Consider the following 19,968-nt stretch of genomic DNA (forward strand, 5'->3'; position numbering starts at 1 on the left):
AGGGAAACGAGTCTTTAGAGAGGTGACATAACTTTCCAGAGGTCACCTTCTGTTAGAGGGCAGATCAGGTTTGAACTCAGGCTTGTCTGGCTCTGCAGCCCAAGCTTCTTTATTCTTTCTCTTAAAGCATCTATGAGAATTGGGAATAGAGTTTTCTCCTGGAGCAGCCGGGTAAAAAGGTTTAGCATTGGCAAGAGACAGTCCTGCCAAAAACAAAGTAGTGTGGAACCTCAGCTCCCTCATGGTGCTGCCTTTCAGAGCCAAGACTTGGGTCAAGCCTTTCTGACAGAAGGGTGGCGGTGCCCAGAGTGCCGATTCTCCTGCTCCCAAAAGCCTGGAAATCTTTCCTGCATTTTCATATCACGCCTGCAAAGGGCGAGCTTCAACTAACAAAACAGTCCTTGTTTTGGTACATTCAAGGTTGAGTATAAGAAAGGCTTTGAAGAGAGTAAGACCCGGTTTCACCTGCCCATGGATATGGTAAACATCAGACATGCTAAGAAGGCCCAAGCTCTTGCCAGTGACCTGGACTACAGGAAGAAACTGCATGAATACACTGTGCTGCCCGAAGATATGAAGACTCAGTGGGCCAAGAAGGCCTATGGGCTCCAGAGCGAGGTGAGTCTGCACATTGCCAGTTCTCTTCCTGCATCTCTTGCAGTTGGACATGCTTTCAGAGTGATTCCAAACCTGTGCATGAGTCTCTTACATAAAACTTGGAAGACTAGGAAGAACTACAGGAAATGTACTGGGGCCAGAAAGGACAGATGGGGAAGTAGAGATATAGTTGACACAATGGAGACTGGAGAGTGGAGGATCAGGGCTCACAGCTAATTCTTAAGTCAAGATGTATTGGTGATGGGGACCAGTCAAGGAGAAGAAAATGTTGAAAATGATAAATAAATCCTGGAAATTTAGCAGGTTGGCAAAGAAAGGCCGTTGGTCAACAAATATGAGAAACACCTTTTTGCTAAGGTTGCGGTGTCTCAGCACTAAGGTAGAGCATGCTACTCTCGTTACAAAGTGGGCCCAGTGGCTGTATCTCCCAAGTGGAGACCTGCCTGATCATAAAGGAGCAGCGAGCAGTTCTTTCAGGAAGGCAAATGCAGGATCAAGATCTTCCTAACTCTCCCATCAACTCTGTCCTGTCTCTATCCATGTGCCCAATGAGAACTTTGTGGTTTTTCTCTTGTAGCTGCAGTACAAGGCCGACCTGGCATGGATGAAGGGAGTTGGGTGGCTGACAGAGGGGAGTCTCAACTTGGAACAAGCCAAGAAGGCCGGACAGCTGGTTAGCGAGGTAACCTGCACTTGGGCCTCTGGCCTCCAGTAGTCCTCAGCCCCTGACTCACGCAGGGTGATCTTTGCCTCTAATTCCCTTTCTCTACCCCCAGATTTATTCTGGGTGTGATTCAAAGTGGGAGTACTTCATTTCACACCTGCAGTGCATTCTCAGCTAACTTTCCACAGCCTTAAACTTCCTGAGATGGTGTCATTAAAGAAGCCTACCTATTTACTTTGAGTAGCAGTTGCATCCAAAGAATAATTTGGTTTAGAAAGGTGTAATATACAGCACCTGGGAAAACAGCATTTCTTAAGTGAGTAGTGTGTGATTCCTTTTGAATCAGAGAGTCCAGTATTTGGAGGATACCGTTCTCATTATGCCTGTGCCTTAAATTCACTGCAGATTTCAGGCAAGTCATTTAACCTTCCTGGTCCTCTTTCCCTCGTATAAAAATGAAGAGGTTGGCCTGTAATCCCAGCAATGTAGGAGGCCGAGGTGGGCAGATCACGAGGTGAGGAGATGGAGACCATCCTGGCTAACACGGTGAAACCTCGTCTCTACTAAAGACACACACAAAAATTAGCCAGGTGTGGTGGCATGTGCCTGTAATCCCAGTTACTCAGGAGGCTGAGGCAAGAGAATTGCTTGAACCTGGGAGGCAGAGGTTGCAGTGAACCGAGATTGTGCCACTGCACTCCAGCCTGGGTGACAGATCGAGACTCCATCTCAAAAAATAAAACAAAACAAAATAAAATAAAAATGAAGAGGTTGGATCAGATGCGCTCCCAGGTGCCTGCAGCTCTAAGCCCTTGCCTCTCTTTACGCCATAGAAAGCTGGCTCTGGCATCAGGCAGAGGAGGACTTCTGAAGGACATTTCATTTGGAAGTGTCACTATTTCAGGAACTTTGTTTGGAATCTTCAAAGGGGATTCTTGTTTCAGGGCCAAGAAGGCTGAGTCGGCATATCTCTTGCAAATGATAATAATGGTGATAATAATACCTGCCATTTATGGACTGATAATCATTATTGAATCGCCACTTTGGGTGTATTATATACATATTGTTAATGTATAGGTCACCACAGTCCTATGTGATTAGATGGTATGATTATCCTATTAATATTCCCATTTTACAGATGAAGAAAGCGGGATTGAAGTTATACTTTTAGTAAGTAGAAGAGCTGGGATCTGTCCCCAGGGTGTTTGATCTGGTGCCCTGGCTCTTGACCATGAGACAGTATTGCATCTCAAAAGCATATCTTGTAATGTACTCTTATATTCCCACTGTTCTCACCCTCCTCTGAGACAGACATATTTAGGCTTAGAATGTAGAATGAGGTAGAGAGAAAAGCATAGCCCTTTAGGGCTTTCATTACCTAGCTTATTGGAGACTAACTAAAATTCAGGTGGAGCAACCAGAGCCCCATCTATCTTGGACAGGGGTGCAGCAAAGGGGAGAGAATGTAGCCAGTTGGTCCTTGAGATTCAGGAATGTCAGTTTCTATCTCACTTCCTGTATTACCTGCTAATTTTTAAGCTCCTCCAAGGCCAGGAGGATATCATCTCCTTCACCCTTTTTATGTTCCTCTGTGCTCTGTACGGAGTAGATTCTTGGCTGCTCAGGAAGTACTTGTGATTTGACCAATGCAAAGTCTGGGATGACCAGGAATTTCCAACAATGGCAGAGCAATATGACTCCCTTCAGTTATGTGGTGAAGGAGTTTTCCCATTCAACACAGTGGAACTAGGGAGGAAAATTAAAAGTCTCTTTGGAATGTTTTCTCTAGAACTTTTTTCCCCTAAAGGCAGAAAAGTTGGAGTTCCCAGTGTTCCAGTCACTATGTTGGGTTCTATTGGTTGCCATAGCCCTCCTGCTGATGGCATGGGGAATTTTGCCAGAACCAGGCTGTGAGCTCATCTCTGATCTCCCTGCCATGTGAAGCTTTTGCTTCCACACGCTGTCCTCAGTGGCCACCTTTCCCAGCAACTTTGGCAGTTTCAATGGAAAAGCCAGAGGAGCTAATCTTCAGGAAAGACAAGAAGTCCCTGAGGGGGGACAGAATTAGCACATTGAAAATTTACCAATTAATTTGTGGCTGTGAGATGGGGACACTACGAGGACAAGACCTCAATGATCTGGAAAATCAGAAACTGTGAGGGCGAATTCCACCTGACCGCAGGCTTCTGTCTGTGGCTCTGTGTCTCCTTCCTTAAAGCTGCTGCTTCCTGGACAATCATGATAACACCATGGCAATGGCTGTGTCCTGACACTGTCCCAGGGACCTGACTCACACGTAAAACATGGTGTTGAAGCCTCTGCTCCACACTAGACTGAAGTAGCTTCTACTGTTGTCCTCATTGTACACTCCAGGCAAGGGTGGCTTAGGTTGGATTGAGTGATGTACCGGAGGTGATGAAGCTGGAAGGATGAACAGGCAAGATTTGAACCTCAGTCTTCATCACTGTAAAGTCCAAGTTTCCTCCACCTCACCCTCCTATGTCAGGCCTATATTTATAAAATGTATACCTCCCCAGGGCACATGGTGAAATACAGGGTTACTGAAGAGGAAAATTACATTTCCCATTCAGTAATAGCAACTAAAACAAGTTCAGTGGATCAGGTGATCTCAGGGCTGTGTGGTTCTGTTCAAGCTGCAGGATCAACTAGAACATTCCTCCCAAGGGAACGCTTGGACCACAGAAAGTGTGTGTGTGTGTGTGTGTGTGTGTGTGCATGCGCATGTGTAGGGCGGTAGGGGTAACCCAGTCCTAATACTGTGGGGTCCCTTTCCCTTGGAAACAGAAAAACTACCGGCAGAGGGTCGATGAGCTGAAGTTCACCAGCGTGACCGACAGCTCCCAGATGGAGCACGCCAAGAAGAGCCAGGAGCTACAGAGTAGGGTGAGTCCTGGGCTGCCCTTTCTTCACCAAGCTGCTGTGTCATGGGCCTGGGATCCTTCAGGGACAACAGCAAGTGCTGCCCAGGCATGATCCAGAAACCAAAGAGCCTTCCCTTTAAATAGGCTGGACCCAGCTTTCCCCAGGCTTCCAGGCTGTTTCTGGAACTGGACACCAGGGGCCTTGCTTCATCCACCACCATCTCCCCCGATTTTATAAGGGATAGATGCAGGGCTGACCTTATTCCTTTTCAGCTTCCAGTATTCTCTAGTTCCCTTTTTCTTCTGTCTCCTATCTCTCATCAAAGACTCTCTAATTCTGGAGCCTGGAGAGAATTATCTTGGAGGAGGACAACATTTGTGTTTGGGGTGTGAGCAGGTCACACCCACATAAGCTTATTTATGGGGCCAGAACAAAGAAGCACCACACACATTATTTACAGATTAGTTCTCTACACCAAGCAGGACCATAGTTGCCACAGTCTGTCTGGGACCTTCCTAGCGTTCCTTCCTAAAGGTCCAGGTGAGATATACTTGCCAGAAAGGATACTATCAGCATAACTCAGAGTCAGCAGAAAGCCACTGTTTGGAAACTCAAGTTGGGGCTGGAGGGGAAGCAAGGAGAGAAAAAGAAGAATGATGTTTGCCATGGAGGAGATGTCCACGCATGCTCACTTTCCTGGTGTCAGTACCCATGAATGGATTAAGGTTGATTATGGAGGGGCAGGAGGCAGAGTATGCTTCTTATTTTTCCCACCTGGGGAGTCTGTACTACTCTGAACCCCGTGGTGGGGTATTTTTATGGCCACAGATAGTGTAAATACCAACCTTTGCGGAGGTTGATACCATCCCAAAGGCAAGGTGTGAAAAGAGAAACCTTGGAGGGGTTTTCAGGTTGGCTCCCTGCCACATTTTTCTCCCAGCTCCTCCCCACTGCTTCTCCTTCTCTCATCATCTCTCCTTGACTGTATTCTGTCACTCAGAGTCTGATCTGGTGGGTTTTGTAATGGACTTTCTGTGCAAGTCAGAGAAGTGCCAACCAGACAGAGACACCATGAGGGATGCCACCCTGCCCACCTCGCCCCTGCCACCTGTTCCTGACTCAGTGCTCTCTCTCAACAGGTGGCCTACAAGGCAGGAAATGAGCAGTCTGTCCATCAGTATACCATCAGCAAAGACGAGCCCCTCTTCCTGCGGGCCCGAGCCAATGCTGCAAATCTCAGCGAGGTACAGAGAGAGGGAGTGGGCAGCATGAACTCTACTCTCCTTTGTATATAGCCACCTGGTAAACCAAGCCCACCAGCCATGGCATAGTGTCTGCGTCAACTGAGGTTACATACATCTGTTTGTTGTAAAAACAGCTCACCCAGCAAATCTGGCTCCTGATCAGTGTTTTAGGGGGAGAGGAGGACAACTTTCACAGGAATGGGCTAGTGGAGGACTCCAGCCACTGAATGTATCCTGGGGTTGGATGTAGGGGTTATTCTAGGTGCCAGAGTTGAAACAGCATAATCGTGGTAGAGGGGAGTAAGAGCTCAGACATTCGCTCCAAATGGTCTGGGTTTGATCCTTGGTTGCCACTTACTAGGTGTGTGACCTTGGGCAAATTCTTCGTTCTCAGGTGTCCCATTGGTAAAATGATGCCAACATTAGTCCCATCGGGTTGTCATGAGGTTTTAGTGAGTCTCTACACATCAAGCACTCAGAGGCAAGTGCACAGTGGTAGCTGTTAGTCATGAAAGTATCCATAGTTCCAACTTTCCTCCTGTCTGTATCTTCTGGGAAAGGTGTTTTCTTCGCTGTCCCTGCTTAGCTCCCAGGTCTTTGGGTTTCTCATCTGAGAAATAGATGGGGAGGAGAATTGGGAGGAGAAGCAGAGGTTAAATTGATTCACATGCAGAAAGGGAAAGGAGCCTTCCGGAAGAAAGATCTTGAAATTTGGAGATAAGAGCAGGAGAGAGAACGGGAGGTGCAAGGAAAAGACCCAGGTGGACTAGAGGCTGGGGGAAGGTGGGAGGAAAGAGAAAGAGGTGCAGCTGGAGCCGCTGCTGACCGGGTGGGGTGCGTGGACGGAGATGGAGAATAGACTTTTCAGAAACGTCACTGTGTTGTGCTATGCTATCCTACCTTTGGCATGTTTTTGAGACTTCCACGGAAACTCCTAGTATTTGTTAAGGCTTCTGGAGTTTAATTTCTGCTTTTTTTTTTTTTATTGAAGCCCTATGTGTTAAGAGGCCTTAAGGCAGGAAGAAGGCCTGGCTGTATTCAGATGACATGATTTCTGTGACTCTCAGAGAAGAATGTAATAATCAATATTGCTTTCCTAGAATGGTCATTAGAGTCTAGAGAAATGCTCTCACATGAGAACGCTTTCACCTGAAAACTCCCTCACCTTCTCTCCTAAATCCCCTTAGAAACTGTACAAGAGCAGCTGGGAAAACCAGAAGGCAAAAGGGTTTGAGCTACGTCTTGACTCCTTGACCTTCCTGGCAGCGAAAGCCAAGAGGGACCTGGCTAGTGAGGTGAGTCTGTCCCCAACTTGTAAAAGAGACTGCAGAATCCTGTGTTTTTATACCTGGGAGATTCTCTGAGTGTCTGGGCAGGTTCTTAATCTCTCTGAACCTCAGGATTCTTATCTATAAAATGGAGATAATAGCCGTAACCTTGCAATGAGATAATCACATCCGTGCCTATTTAATAACTGCTTGCCACACATTGATTTTCAGTAAGTGATGACTTACTATTTGTAGTAGTAGCAGGAGTAAGAATCCAGATTTCTCACTTTACAGATAAATTGATGTCCAGAGACATTCCATGACTTTCTAAGGACATTGTGGTCTGTTAATGGTTAATACAGGCTCTGGTGTCAGATAGACCTTGTATAAAATCCCACCTCTGTCATCCATTAGCATTGTTACTTCAGGAAGGTTGTTTAAGCTTTAAAAATCTCAGTTAACTTGCTGGTAAATTGGTAATTGCAAAATAATGACAAGGAAATGGAATGAATTGATGTACATGAAGTATTGTATAGACTAATGCAATCTGTTAGGAGTCGGATGTGAGAAAAGGAGCTTGAGCCAGGATTTAAGTCAAACTCTGCTTCCTTCATCGAGAAAGTCTTGCTTCCAAAAAAGATCAGCTAAACCAAAAACAACTGGCTTGGTGATGTGGTTGGTTTACATTCTGACATAAGCCCTTTATCTTATTCTTAGTTGGTAACATTTTACAAATCAGCACTGGTCTGTGGATGCACTTCAGTTACACAGGCTTGTCCCGTGCTTGGTTCTACCATGGGTTCGATAAGTGGTGGCAGATATTGATACTGTTGTTGTTGCCAGAGCTGAGAGTAGAACATGAATCTACCACTGACTGAAGCAACGATAATGTTGAAAATCATGCCCCACGCTGGTGCCTTCTGACAGTTTTCACAACTTTTTCATATTTATTCTTGCTTCGGGTCCTTGTTACTCTCGACCTAGTGTTGTTTTTCAAACCATGTGCTCCTTTTTGCCCCTCATACTTCCCCAAATATATATGTACTCCAGTTATCTTTTAATTTGGGTTCCTTTCATAAGCAGCAATTGTAGTTTGGCTATTCTGTATGTTTTTCATTTCATGGCTACTTTTATTTATAACTCTGAGCTTTCTGGCAGCTGAGGTGAAAAGGGAAATAATGGGTAATAATATTTTCTTTCACTGATGAAAGAAAATATATCAGATGTTCAAAAAAGGCAAACTTTCATTTGACTCTAGTTCTAATAGGATTCTGTCCAATGGCTTTGTCTTAGCTCTCATACATGGAGTCTGAAGCCTAACAATTCCTTTAGGAGAGTCTAATGTATCCCTGCTCTGTTCCTATTTAGGTGAAGTACAAAGAGGATTATGAGAGATCCAGGGGGAAGCTCATTGGGGCAAAAGGTGTACAGGGAGATTCGCAAATGAGCCACTCACTGCAAATGTCCAAGCTGCAGAGTGAACTGGAGTACAAGAAGGGATTCGAGGACACCAAATCCCAATGCCACGTCTCCCTGGATATGGTCCACCTTGTGCATGCCCGCAAAGCTCAGCATTTAGCCACAGACATAGGCTACAAGACGGCGGCACATCACTTCACGGCTTTGCCCACAGACATGAAGGTGGAATGGGCCAAGAAGGCTTATGGCTTACAGAGTGATGTAAGCTCTGTGTGAGTGTGTGCACATGTGTGTGTATGTGTGTGTTGTGTGTGTGCTAGTGCAAGTGTTTCCCTAAGCCGTTCAACGCAACTATTTATGCTATGGGACACCTGTTTCTGGATCCCTAAGTGGCAACACTTTACTTTGTTAGTGGTTTAACTTTTATTCAAACTAGGCTGATTTTAGATTCTGTACTAACAAACAGAAGAAATCATAGAGTTACTTTTTCCTTCTTGGAATTCTGGCCTACATATGTTTTCCAGGTTTCTTTTTATTGCCGGGGGGAAGTATCTTTGTGTCACTCCTAGCAGTGGCCTGCTAGGGGAGAGCGTCACTGATAACTCACCCCGACTTTGGTAGTTCCCATTTTTGGAATGGGTAGGTCGCTAATCTTCAATAACCCTTTCCCCGTCCTCCTGATCCTCACCTCCCAGTTCTGCTTTCTGTCTTCAGGTGACTCTTGCACAAGAATGGGGGTGAACTGAGAAGGCAGGTCAGCTGCAGTCAGACTATTACACAGGAAGTGTGTGTGTGTGTGTATGTGTGTGTGTGTGTAGACACACCCTTCCTGGTAGAGCTGTTTCATGACAGATGATGATATGCTAGTTTTAGAGAAGTGTCCATTTAAATGACTTTCCATTAAAACTACTCATTCAATGGAAACTAAAGAAATGAGAAGAAATACGCCCTGCCCCCTCCACCGAGGTGGCCAGGAAGGAATTGGCACTGTGGGAAGCCTCCGCTGTCTTGTGAAATTCCCTCAAATAGCGCCCACCTGGGTTCTGTTGTGAATTCTCATTTTCTTGTCCCCCGTGTGTCATTTTAAACAAGAAAACTGGTAATGCAGACAATGAGGACGTGCTTCTTTCCGAGTAGACTCGTCCGTAATGAGGGGCAAGGTTGGTTTGGCCCCTCCTGCGCCACCCCCAGTAGTGTTGGGTGGGGCCTAAAGCCACTGTCCCAAGGGATGCCTCCAATTAAAGGGGAAATTAATTGACTTTTGGGAGCCCTACCTGTGACTGTGCAGAAATGCGTAAGACAAAAGTAGCATCTAATTTGACTCAGCTGGCACCAAGGCTGTGTCGGGAGCTGCTAATAGCCCTTTAAATGTCTGTGCACCAACAATGGCCTGCTTTTTTTTTTTTTTTTCTTTCTCCTTTGTCAGAACCAATACAGGGCAGATGTGAAGTGGATGAAAGGCACGGGCTGGGTCGCCACCGGGTCATTAAATGTGGAGCAGGCGAAGAAGGCAGGAGAACTCATTAGCGAGGTGAGATTTCCTGACAGCCTGTAACGGGCCTGGCTGCATTAGGCGTGTGGCGTCTCTGTATAAAATTAAAATAATTTCCACTCAAAAGGCAAAGAAAAAGGCAAAGCCACATGAAAGACCTCAAAACCCAGACTAGGGCTGGTAATTAGAGGGAAACCACATACGAAACACACACCAGTAGGGGCCCTGGCAAAAACAAAGTGGGTGACAAATGATATTATGAATAATAATGACAATCAAACAGAGCTCAATTGCTACTCACCAACTTACCTTTTTAATGAAGCAACACAGGAGAGATGATGAAAAGATACATTTATTGCACCCAAAAAGCACTTCGGTGACTTTAGGCACATTTTCTTCCTCTCCCTTTCTGCCACAGAGTCAACAGTTTTTGAATATTCACGTGGTGGTCACCATGTGACATGGTTCTTTCTTGAGGGAGGGTCTCACTTCAGTTTACTCAGTTCTGCCTACTTATAGCCACCTTGACTGGAACCTACAGCATCACTGCTTGCAAAAAGTTGTTTCTTCATATTTCATGATGGTGTCATTGAGCAGCTCTTTCTGAGTTTTTCAACCTCGGCGCTATTGACATTTTGATTTTTCTTTGTTGTGGGGTTATCCTGTGCCCTGCAAGATGTTTAGCAGGACGTCCTACAAGGATGCCAGTAGTGCCCTCTGTGGCAACCAAAAATGGATCAAGATATTGCTGAATGCCCCCCAGGGAGCAGAATTGTCCCTGTTGGAGCGGCACAGGACGAAGCTCCCAGGAGGCTGGACACCATCAGACCATTCACACCCATGCTCTTTATGTTTGCTTGTGGGGAGACTTGATCAGAAGACAAGTGAGCATTTGCCTAGTTGTCTGAATTCAGAGTAACCTGGTCTTTCTAGACTTTTCTGGGAGGGAAGGGGACCATAATGGCCATAGTCCCACAGGATGTTAGCTTTGGCAATGAGCCTCCTGGATTATTATTATTATTATTATTTTTATTTTTATTTTTTGAGGAGAGGCTTTCTTTCTGAACCTATAGTTAAAATAGAAAGACACCCTTGTTGGTTTTTCAAACACACCCGTCCAGCATTAGTATTTTCCCATGGAACGTCATTCTCACTACCTGGCACACTGTAGAGTTGACTTCAAAAAGTGGCCTTATGCTGATTGGCCTGATTTTTAGGGACCTTGGTCAACACTCAAGGCTCAGAAGACCCTGGGAACTCCATGGGAATAGCACTGCTCTAATTTGTTCATTCTAGTTCAGGAGAGGCCCTCTGGGAGGATGAATGTGAAGAACTTGTAGGAATAAACATTTAAGTTTGAAGATTCATGATCCCAAACTCTCAATATTGGGCTCACTCACAAAAGGAAATGAAGACTAAAGACCATATTTGCATAATTTAGACTTCAAGATGATTTCCTTCATGTGTCCAAATCTGGCAGCCAAGGGATCTTCAGGGGACCATGTATCCCACAGTTGTTAGTTAGTCGCCTCATTGTGCATACTTTCTCAACAAATTTGCTTATCCTCTTTGATGGGCTTGTCGCATGCTAGTCCTCAAACTTTAATAAGTAAAGCAAGATATCTTTCAGCAACTTTCCCCCCCATCTCATGTCAGGCTGTCACATTTACAAGTTAGTGTCGAATTGGGCCACCTTGTTCTTCTTCTTTTTTTTTTTTTTTTTGAGACGAGTCTTGTTCTGTTAACCAAGCTGGAGTGCAGTGGAGCGACCTTGGCTCACTGCAACCTCCACCTCCCGGGTTCAAGCGATTCTCCTGCCTCAGCCTCTTGAGTAGCTGAGATTACAGGCGCCCACCACCACACCCAGCTAATTCTTACATTTTTAGTAGAGACGGGGTTTCACCATGTTGCCCAGGCTGGTCTTGAACTCCTGATTTCAGGTGATTCACCCTCCTCAGCCTCCTAAAGTGCTGGGATTACAGGCATGAGCCACTGCGTCCAGCCTGGGCCACCTCCTTAACTTCCAGAGAGAATGCCTGGCACTGTTAAAAGAGCCACAAATTCTCACGCACACCTACGCTCCAAAGCAGAGGTCAGAAAGCCTTTTCTGTGAAGGACCAGATAGTAAACAGTTTTGGCTTTGTAGGTCATATGGCCTCTGTCACAACTAGCTGGAAAATGGCCGTAGGCAACATGTAAGTGAATAAGCGTGGCCATGTTCCAATAAAACTTTATTTACAGAAACAGGTGGTGAGCTCGATTTAGCTGTCTATTGATCTGTGTCATCTTAAGACAACCCAATATACAAAAATCCAACCAGATAAAGGAGAGTGTGTTTAAGACAATTATTCTGCTTTGGAAAGCATAAACTCTGTGATCTCATTAAAGTCATAATGGTTTCCGTCTCCTAGAAAAGTACTTTGATTTTTAAAAAAGAAATTAATTTAAACAGATTTTCAGAATACTTCAAAATTGGGTATCTAGGTCTTTGCCAGCATTTTTGTGATTTTTTTTTGTTTTTTTGCTTCAGTGTTCTTCAAACTATGTGACGACTCCTTTCAATAATGGCATCCTTTTTCTTGTTACTGTAATATTTTGAAGAATTATTTCCTATGTTAACTGAACTAGGCTCTAACGTGACTGGACGGCATACACTTGCGGGCTGCTAAATGTGAGGGTTTTGACTGCGATAATGTCTGCCGGTGTTTTTTTGTGGAAGGAAAATAGAAAGCTTAAATGGATAAATGTAGCCCTGAATGCTCTTTCTTGCTTAGAAGACCCAAACTAAGATATGTAAACAACTGCGACAAAGTATTTGAAGCCTATAAAAAGAATCCTTTTCTAAGTGTGTATCCTACAGTCTTTTACTAGTATAATCTAATTTGGAGATGTTTTCTTTGCACCAGGTAGAAATACTTTAATGTTAATTGACATGAGGTTATTCTTAAATTGAAACAAATATTAACCTGAAGGCACCTAGGATATAAAGATGGAGGAAGCAGAATAATAATTATGTTCACAAATTCACTCTAATCTCAAGCAACCTATGATTTTCTCTTTCAAATGGCATGAAAGAGCAGCACAAAATTCACAGCTTTGATCTTTTTCTGCTCAACAGAAGAAGTACCGTCAGCATCCAGATGCTTTGAAGTTTACCAGTATTAAAGACACTCCGGAGATGGTCCAGGCCAGAATTAGTTATACCCAAGCAGTGGATGTAAGTGATAATGTATATACATTATGACTCTAAGAGTGGGCTCTTCTTTCAACACTGCGATTGAAGCGGAGGGGTTCTTGGGTTTTCTCCTTCTGTTGTCCTAAGGATGAAGGCGCTCCCTGTCCTTTGCAGAGGCTCCCTTAGCGGGGGTGCTTCCTCATTAGGATGCAAATGGGGGTATTGCTGCACTTAGAATGCCAAGTGGGGCTCCACCACCCCACTGCCCCAAGATGCTCGCCATCCTTCCCATTTGCATGTCTCACCAATTTATTCGTGGTGAGGCCGTTTTCCCTTCTCCTTTGCTCTGAAAGTGTTGTTTTCAGAACTGGGTGAAATTCTTGGTAATTGGAATCCTGACGCTGTGCTTAGAGCTCTTTAGGACCCAAGGCCAGCAATTGTTGCTCTATGAATTTCCCAGAGACTTTGAACATGATTTGGGTCTGATTTATATACATTAGACTAACTTTCAAGCCATTTCCCCATACTCCTTTAGGATGTGAAACCAAGATTTGACCCTTTTCCCTCTGTGGGAAAGGTTGGCTGGGGTGCAGGGTTGCAGGGTCGGCTGGAGACTAAAGTGAACGATGAGGTCCTGAAAAAAATCACTTTATGATGTAGATTAACCCTGTTTGGCTGATTCTACTAAGAGAAACCCATGGATCTTTGTGCAGGGCAAATCTGGCTTTTAAATACCTTTAAACCACTCAACTTTCCATGAGGAAAATTTACAAACCTTGAGGGTATAGGTTTCAAAATTCTCTTCCTTGTTTCCCAATTGAGCAAATGATTCTGGCTCCGCTTTATTTGACAGGCATTCTGAAACAGCCTGAGTGCCTGTCAGAATCTGGGATGGGATGATTTACAAGCTTATGGATTTAGGAATTTATAACTTCTTCATAATCAGCCCATCAGAATCAAACTGATTTCTGAGAAACACAGATGGTCAAACAAGAACTTCTGTATGAAGAAAAACAATACCTGTTTCTTCCTTACCCTAGCCAACTCTAGGGGGCACTGCTGTGATACGTAGAAACTTGGACACATCTGATAAGATTTGGGATGGAAAAGCCCTGTTTGGAAACTTTCTCTGGTGGCCGATGCCAACTGCGTGTGTCATTATTAACTACCAGGACATCTGAAGCTTGGGTCAGAGCTCTGGGAGAACAGAGTCCCAGACCCACCCAGGAGTCATGTCTTAGGGGAAGAATATTTGAGATGGAGGATCGGAGGAGGATTGAGATAGGGAGGAGAAAACCTCACCTGTACAAGAGCCATCTTCTTTCTCACCTTCTGTATCTTGATGCCCTCTCATAGCTGATAGTTAATCACCAAATTATTACTAGGTGTTAAGTAAACCTCGTTTTCTCATTTGACACCCATCTTAGCAGTTTACTGTGAGTGGGGCATTCACTGAGGGGAATGCTTCAGCTTGTCATGTTCTGAGCTAGGAAGCAGAGCTTGGAAATGACACGCATGCCACCATGCTAACTGTAAAATCTGGGTGGAGGCAGGGTGCCCGAGATCATGTCTTTATGAGGAGGTGGCAGCTACTGCAGCTTGGTCTCTTGGAGCGTCACCTGGCTTGTGGCTGTGTGGAATGGGCTCTAGGTTTCATGCAAAACCTCCCTCCATCCACAGAGATTATACAGGGAACAAGGAGAAAACATAAAGCATCATTACACGCCAACTGCTGACCTCCCTGAAGTCCTGCTGGCCAAGCTGAATGCCATGAATATCAGTGAGGTGAGTCTGACCCAAGAGGCCCGCGTTTTAATGACGGGAGAGCAGGGCTAGTCATGGGCAGGCACACAATGCCCTGTGCTCAGAAGCCCCTGAGCTAGTTCATGTTCTGCCATCACCACCTTGAAATATGTGACATTTTTGAACAAGGGACTCCACATTTTCATCTGCATTGGGCCCTGCACACCACATAGCTGGTCCTGCAGAAGAGTCCCGCTCATTTGAAAGAATGATCTGGGAAAATTCTCTGCTTAGTTCAAAGAGCATTGGTTTGGAGGAGCTGGAAAGTGGGAACATCAGAATATAGCTGAGTATATCCAGTGGCTATACCAAGGGAAGACCTGGGGCTTAACTCCTCCTCTCCAAAATCTGTCAGCTCCCCTGCCCACCATTTCTGTTCTTTGATAGAGACGTTTGACTTTTCTTTATCTGACATAAAGCACTATGCATATGCAATCTGGTGCCTCCTTCTTCCAATCAAATTGCTGCTTAGAAAAATCTGTGTCTGTTTGACTCTAAAGCCTTTGCTTCCCCTCCCCTCTATGCCTCAACCTGTCCCCGCTCAACCGCATCCCCTGCCCACCTCCAATGGTGGGCACGAGGCAGGATCCAACTCATGTGGGTTTAGCTAAGCCACCATGATCTCTAATTCCAACTGGCCAGGGAGGGAGGGGACCCACCACCAACCAGATTCCCAGTTTGGTAAGCCAGAGTTTAGGAAACCACCAGGTCGCTTAAAGGTCTTTCCCTGTGCACATCTTCCCGACAGACGCGTTATAAGGAATCCTGGAGCAAACTTCGAGACGGTGGCTATAAACTGAGGTTGGATGCCCTTCCATTCCAAGCAGCAAAGGCTTCTGGTGAAATCATAAGTGATGTAAGCATTCACCCCATTCCTGTGACAATGTTCAACACTAACCGGTTTTCACTCCTTTTGCCCCTAACCCCTGCCTTCTTTTGCCTGTAGATAATTCCCTGTCCTCCCTGAACTGACTGTGTCAGGGCAATCAGGGAATGACCATTGAGAAAGAACATATCTTGCAACAAAAAACTCCCCAGCCTGGGATACAAAGCCAAATGCTGGACTGTAAACATAGACCCTGGGCAGATGAAATGCACCCTTCACCAAGGTGTTCATAAAGAGAGTCCACGTGAAGAGATGGCTAACAATGCACCCACCTTCCTCCAGCGCGGGGCCGCCCACGTGCTAATGCGTCCTGCCATTTCACAGCCGAGCCCTTTAGTCATTGGGAGTCTTGCATATGAAAGAATAGCCCTTTTGACGACTCCCGCGCATTTTCTTTTAACTCACCCAGTCACTGTCAAAAGAACAAAACATTTCACCCAATGCCCACCTCTTCCATTCTGTGTCCCTTATCCCTGAGCTGTTCCTCTCTCCCGCTCTCTTTCCCTTTAGTACAAATACAAAGAGGCATTTGAGAAAATGAAAGGACAGATGCTTGGTTCCCGGAGCTTGGAAGATGATATCAGCCTTGCACATTCAGTGTATGCGACCTCACTGCAGAGTGATGTAAGTGGGGGGAGAGGCATCAGCGGCTGTGGGCCCCCCACCTGACAGTGCTCACTGCACAGCAACCTAACCTCATTTGTCCTTCTGGATGTGGGTATTGGTTCTGTTACTAATTTGCTATGTGACATTGTTAAATCACTTGTCCCTCCAGGCTACAGCTTCCTCCTCTGTAAAAATGAGGTACCAGACTGGTTGACCCCTTAGTTCCCTTCTGGGCTGGGCATTCTATGATTTTGACCAGTGGTCACTGGCCACTCGTCTGGATTTGCCCCTGGGCTGGGTTTGGCCTCCAGGGGTGTTTCATTTGGTCTGCAGAGTGGATTAATTGCAAATTTTAAAAAATGGAAAATTTTATATAAAAGTGTTAGGCCTCTGGCCAGAAGCTGGACCTGGATTCCTTAAGGCTACAGTTGGTTGAAGTGGCTTCCTGACCAACAGCTCCATTTAGAAGGGATCCGTGCAGTAGGCCAGGCAGCCACCCTCCTCTTCACTTCCTGCTTTACTCCTTTATGCTACCGACCTGTCCCCTGTAGGCGTCTGAGTTTGCAATGACCCTGTCATTGTGGGTTATGACCCTCTGGAGACTGGCAAATGTGTGGTAGGCGCTGTCTCCTTGCACATATGTGAGTTGGCTAACATTGGTGATGAAATCTGTATCCAGCATGTTACAGAGGTCTAAGTGCTTTTATACACAGTGTCTCAGTTAACTGTCAGACTATCTCTAGGAACTCCATCTTATTATTCTTCCTTATTTTCTCATAGGGAAGTAGAAACTCTGAGTGATTCAGTCTCTTGTCCAAGGTCAGCTAGATAGGGGCAGAGCCAAGCCGTGGAGCCAGCTCTACCTCTCATGGTCTTTCCACAACTTCACATGTTCTCTGCCATTTTGTATTCTGCTTCAGTTTCCCCATTCATAACTTTTTTTTTCCTTTCCATCCTGAGTTGCTGACCTAAGAATATGAGGTTGAATATGAATTGTCCTTGGCATTATGCTAGGGGTGAGGACAGAATGAATGGAAGTGGGGGTAGGAGGTCAGGGAGGGGTGGCCAGAGCAATGAAAGACAATGGAAGGAAAAAGGAGGATGAGGAAGAGATGGTGATTCTGCATCTGATTATTTCCAGAGTGAGTTTCCCAGACCTTTAAACACAGCTCCTCCAAGGACTATAGTGGAACCTATGGTTTGGAATGGGTCTTCCCCTCCCTCTCCCAGAATGTGTGTTGGGTTTTTGGGAACGCCTATCCCTGAGGACTGACTCTCCAAGCATCTCCCCACTGTTCCCGGCTCCCACATTGATGAGGAAAATCACTGAATGCTTTGAAGAAGCTCTTCCTAAGCTAGTGTGAGAGGAGAATCCCTCATGCCTGAACTTGAGTGGATGATGGGAGAAAATATGGTGGGCAGGGAGCGATGCATCTTCTTGCCTCTGAAAAATAGAAAGATCTAAAATTTGAGCAAGGGAATCACTGACATTATTTACTGTTACTTGAACTTTTGTATGTTCCCCAAATGAGGGAACTGTGGGCTGTCTTCATCCAGATCAATGACCTCCAGGAGCTGGGAGTAGTAAGTGTCAGGGCCTAGAGACAAGTCCTGCTTATTAGGCCAGTCTTTGCAAGAAAGGAGCACTGCCCCTGCCAAGAACTTCCCCTGGGCTTACCTCCGGACAATTGCATTGCAGTTGCCCTCCCTGATGGTCCCGTTGCAAATAGTGGCTTTGAAATAGCCGCTGTTGCTCTGTCTACCCCTCTAGGTGAATTACAAGAAAGGCTTTGAACACTCAAAGGCGCAGTTCCATCTGCCGTTGGACATGGCTGCCCTGGTGCATGCCAAGAAGGCTCAGACCCTGGCCAGCGACCAGGACTACAAACATCCACTGCCCCAGTACACTTCCTTGGCAGAAGACCTGAGGCTGAGCTGTGCCAAGAAAGCTCACAAATTGCAGAGCGAGGTAAGGAGACCTGGCCTCTTTCTCGGGGGCCCTTCTTCTCTCAGGCCCTCAAGGCAGTGACCTCCAAGCTCCTGTTGGCTCAGTGAAATCTCTAGAAGTGAGAAATCCTAAACCCAAGTCTTATTTTGAAACCCAGTCTGAGAGTTCCTGCACAGCCCTTAAGCACAGTTACGCAAATATAATCATAACCACCATTTATTATTTTTTGCTGCACTCTAAGCATTGTTTTATGGATTATCTCACAGTCAGCCCATATCATTAGTTTATCCTTATTTTACAGAGAAATTACAGTGAAATGCAGAGAAGTTAAATATCTTGCCCAAGATCACACAGCTATAGTGAGAAAGGGAGTGCTGGGATTTGAACTTGAGGTTCGAATGACAAAGATGCCCTCCAGGTTTATGGTTGTGCATGTTTAAGACTTGCCAATGATATTGCCTCTGGCCTCAAGTTGCAGGAAGGATTCCTCTTGGTGCTTCATGCATTCCTGTGCCACCCACCTTCTGAGGAGGGCTAAGATCTGTTGGGAGAGGCTACTCAGAACCTGTCAGGACTGATGCACTTCAGGGAGAGGAGAGGGAAATCAGGGCCCTGGAGACCCTCCCTGGGTGCCTTTGAGGAGTCTTTGTACTCCTCTGACATGCATTTCTCACTCCTGATGCCCAGTTTCTGAAGCAGACAGGCCCAGGAGGGTCAGGAGGCATTGGAGACTTCCTCACTCCCAAGGAGAGCCAGAATGTTCTCCCCAACCGGCATCCACATCCTGTTCTCTACTTATTCCCCAGTTTGCTAGGTTTCCGTGCTATGAAATTTGCAGGTAATGGGCCTGCTTAGGAAAGCAAAACTCCGCACAAAATCTCTTTCCTGGTTTGGCAGTGCCTGCGATCTGAGCGGCACTCAGATCTGGGTGTCTGTCGTCTGTTTGGATTTTACGCCTGTGTACAGCATTTACTGAATGACATAAACTGTCAGGAAACTGAGAGCAGCTGTAGGAACGAGGGAGCTGCCACGCTTATCTCGGGGGCCCGTTTGTCACTTGAGCAGAGCCCTCGCTTGCCCAGCCTCTGGTTGTGATAGCGATTGGAAGGCAGCACGCCCAGGGGGCACCTCACTGGCTGAAGGGGAGTGAATCTGGGGACTCTTTAAACTGTCAGCCCAAATCACTCAGGTACACACACTGGCCCCCACCCACAGGAACTCAGGCAGGCCTTTGCCAGATTCTTTTGGATTTATTTATTAGTTCTTTCTTAACCCATGATTAATTAATGCCATCCGCTGCTGCTGGATTTTGTTTTAGAAGACCTGTTAGGCCATTTCCACATTTGCCCCAAGACAACTGACTTTCTAACCACAATCCGCTTCAGTGTTTATTTTTTGATAGCCCACATTAAAATAAAAATCTGTCTTGCTTCCCTGGAACAGCTACACTGAGACAAGTGACAGCAGAATTATTTTCTTCTGACCTACATTGCTTCCCCGCTAGTGAGCATTTACCAAGAAGCGTTTGTGTGTTGGCTGAGTTTAATATATCCGGAGGGACGGGTTCAACCTTGAGTTCTAATTATGACGCTGTCAGATGCTGTGTCCTGAGACCTCTGGTTTTGCTTTGCTTCCTTGTTCTGAGAGCTTGGCTTTTCTGATTCTTTGTATTTATTACTCCTTCTAGAATTTGTACCGGTCGGACCTGAACTTTATGCGAGGCGTTGCCTGTGTCATTCCAGGCACGTTAGAGATTGAAGGGAGGAAGAAAGCATCGGAACTCATCAGTGAGGTAACTGTGGATGATGGTGTTGAGTGTCCAGGGCATATTTCCACAGCAGGGGACAATCAGTTAGTTTCTTTCTTTTCTTTCTTTCTTTCTTTCTTTCTTTCTTTCTTTCTTTCTTTCTTTCTTTCTTTCTTTCTTTCTTTCTTTCTTTCTTTCTTTCTTTCTTTCTCTCT

General features: G+C 45.6%; 1 protein-coding gene across 3 annotated transcripts in view; it reads left to right on the plus strand.

The window, feature by feature from the left end:
* NRAP (nebulin-related anchoring protein) overlaps window positions 1-19,968 on the plus strand; it is a 78,295-nt gene that overhangs the window by 34,299 nt on the left and 24,028 nt on the right. For all 3 annotated transcript variants that reach the window (XM_011967515.1, XM_011967517.1, XM_011967514.1), the window contains 13 exons: window positions 421-618; window positions 1,196-1,300; window positions 4,088-4,186; window positions 5,305-5,409; window positions 6,597-6,704; window positions 8,046-8,357; window positions 9,523-9,627; window positions 12,707-12,805; window positions 14,444-14,548; window positions 15,315-15,422; window positions 15,963-16,076; window positions 17,830-18,027; window positions 19,694-19,798. In XM_011967515.1, coding sequence (XP_011822905.1) covers window positions 421-618; window positions 1,196-1,300; window positions 4,088-4,186; window positions 5,305-5,409; window positions 6,597-6,704; window positions 8,046-8,357; window positions 9,523-9,627; window positions 12,707-12,805; window positions 14,444-14,548; window positions 15,315-15,422; window positions 15,963-16,076; window positions 17,830-18,027; window positions 19,694-19,798 — 1,761 coding nt within the window. The remainder of the gene's footprint in view (window positions 1-420; window positions 619-1,195; window positions 1,301-4,087; window positions 4,187-5,304; window positions 5,410-6,596; window positions 6,705-8,045; window positions 8,358-9,522; window positions 9,628-12,706; window positions 12,806-14,443; window positions 14,549-15,314; window positions 15,423-15,962; window positions 16,077-17,829; window positions 18,028-19,693; window positions 19,799-19,968) is intronic.

Source organism: Mandrillus leucophaeus, unplaced genomic scaffold (assembly GCF_000951045.1).
Source record: "Mandrillus leucophaeus isolate KB7577 unplaced genomic scaffold, Mleu.le_1.0 Scaffold80, whole genome shotgun sequence".
NCBI lineage: Eukaryota > Metazoa > Chordata > Mammalia > Primates > Cercopithecidae > Mandrillus > Mandrillus leucophaeus.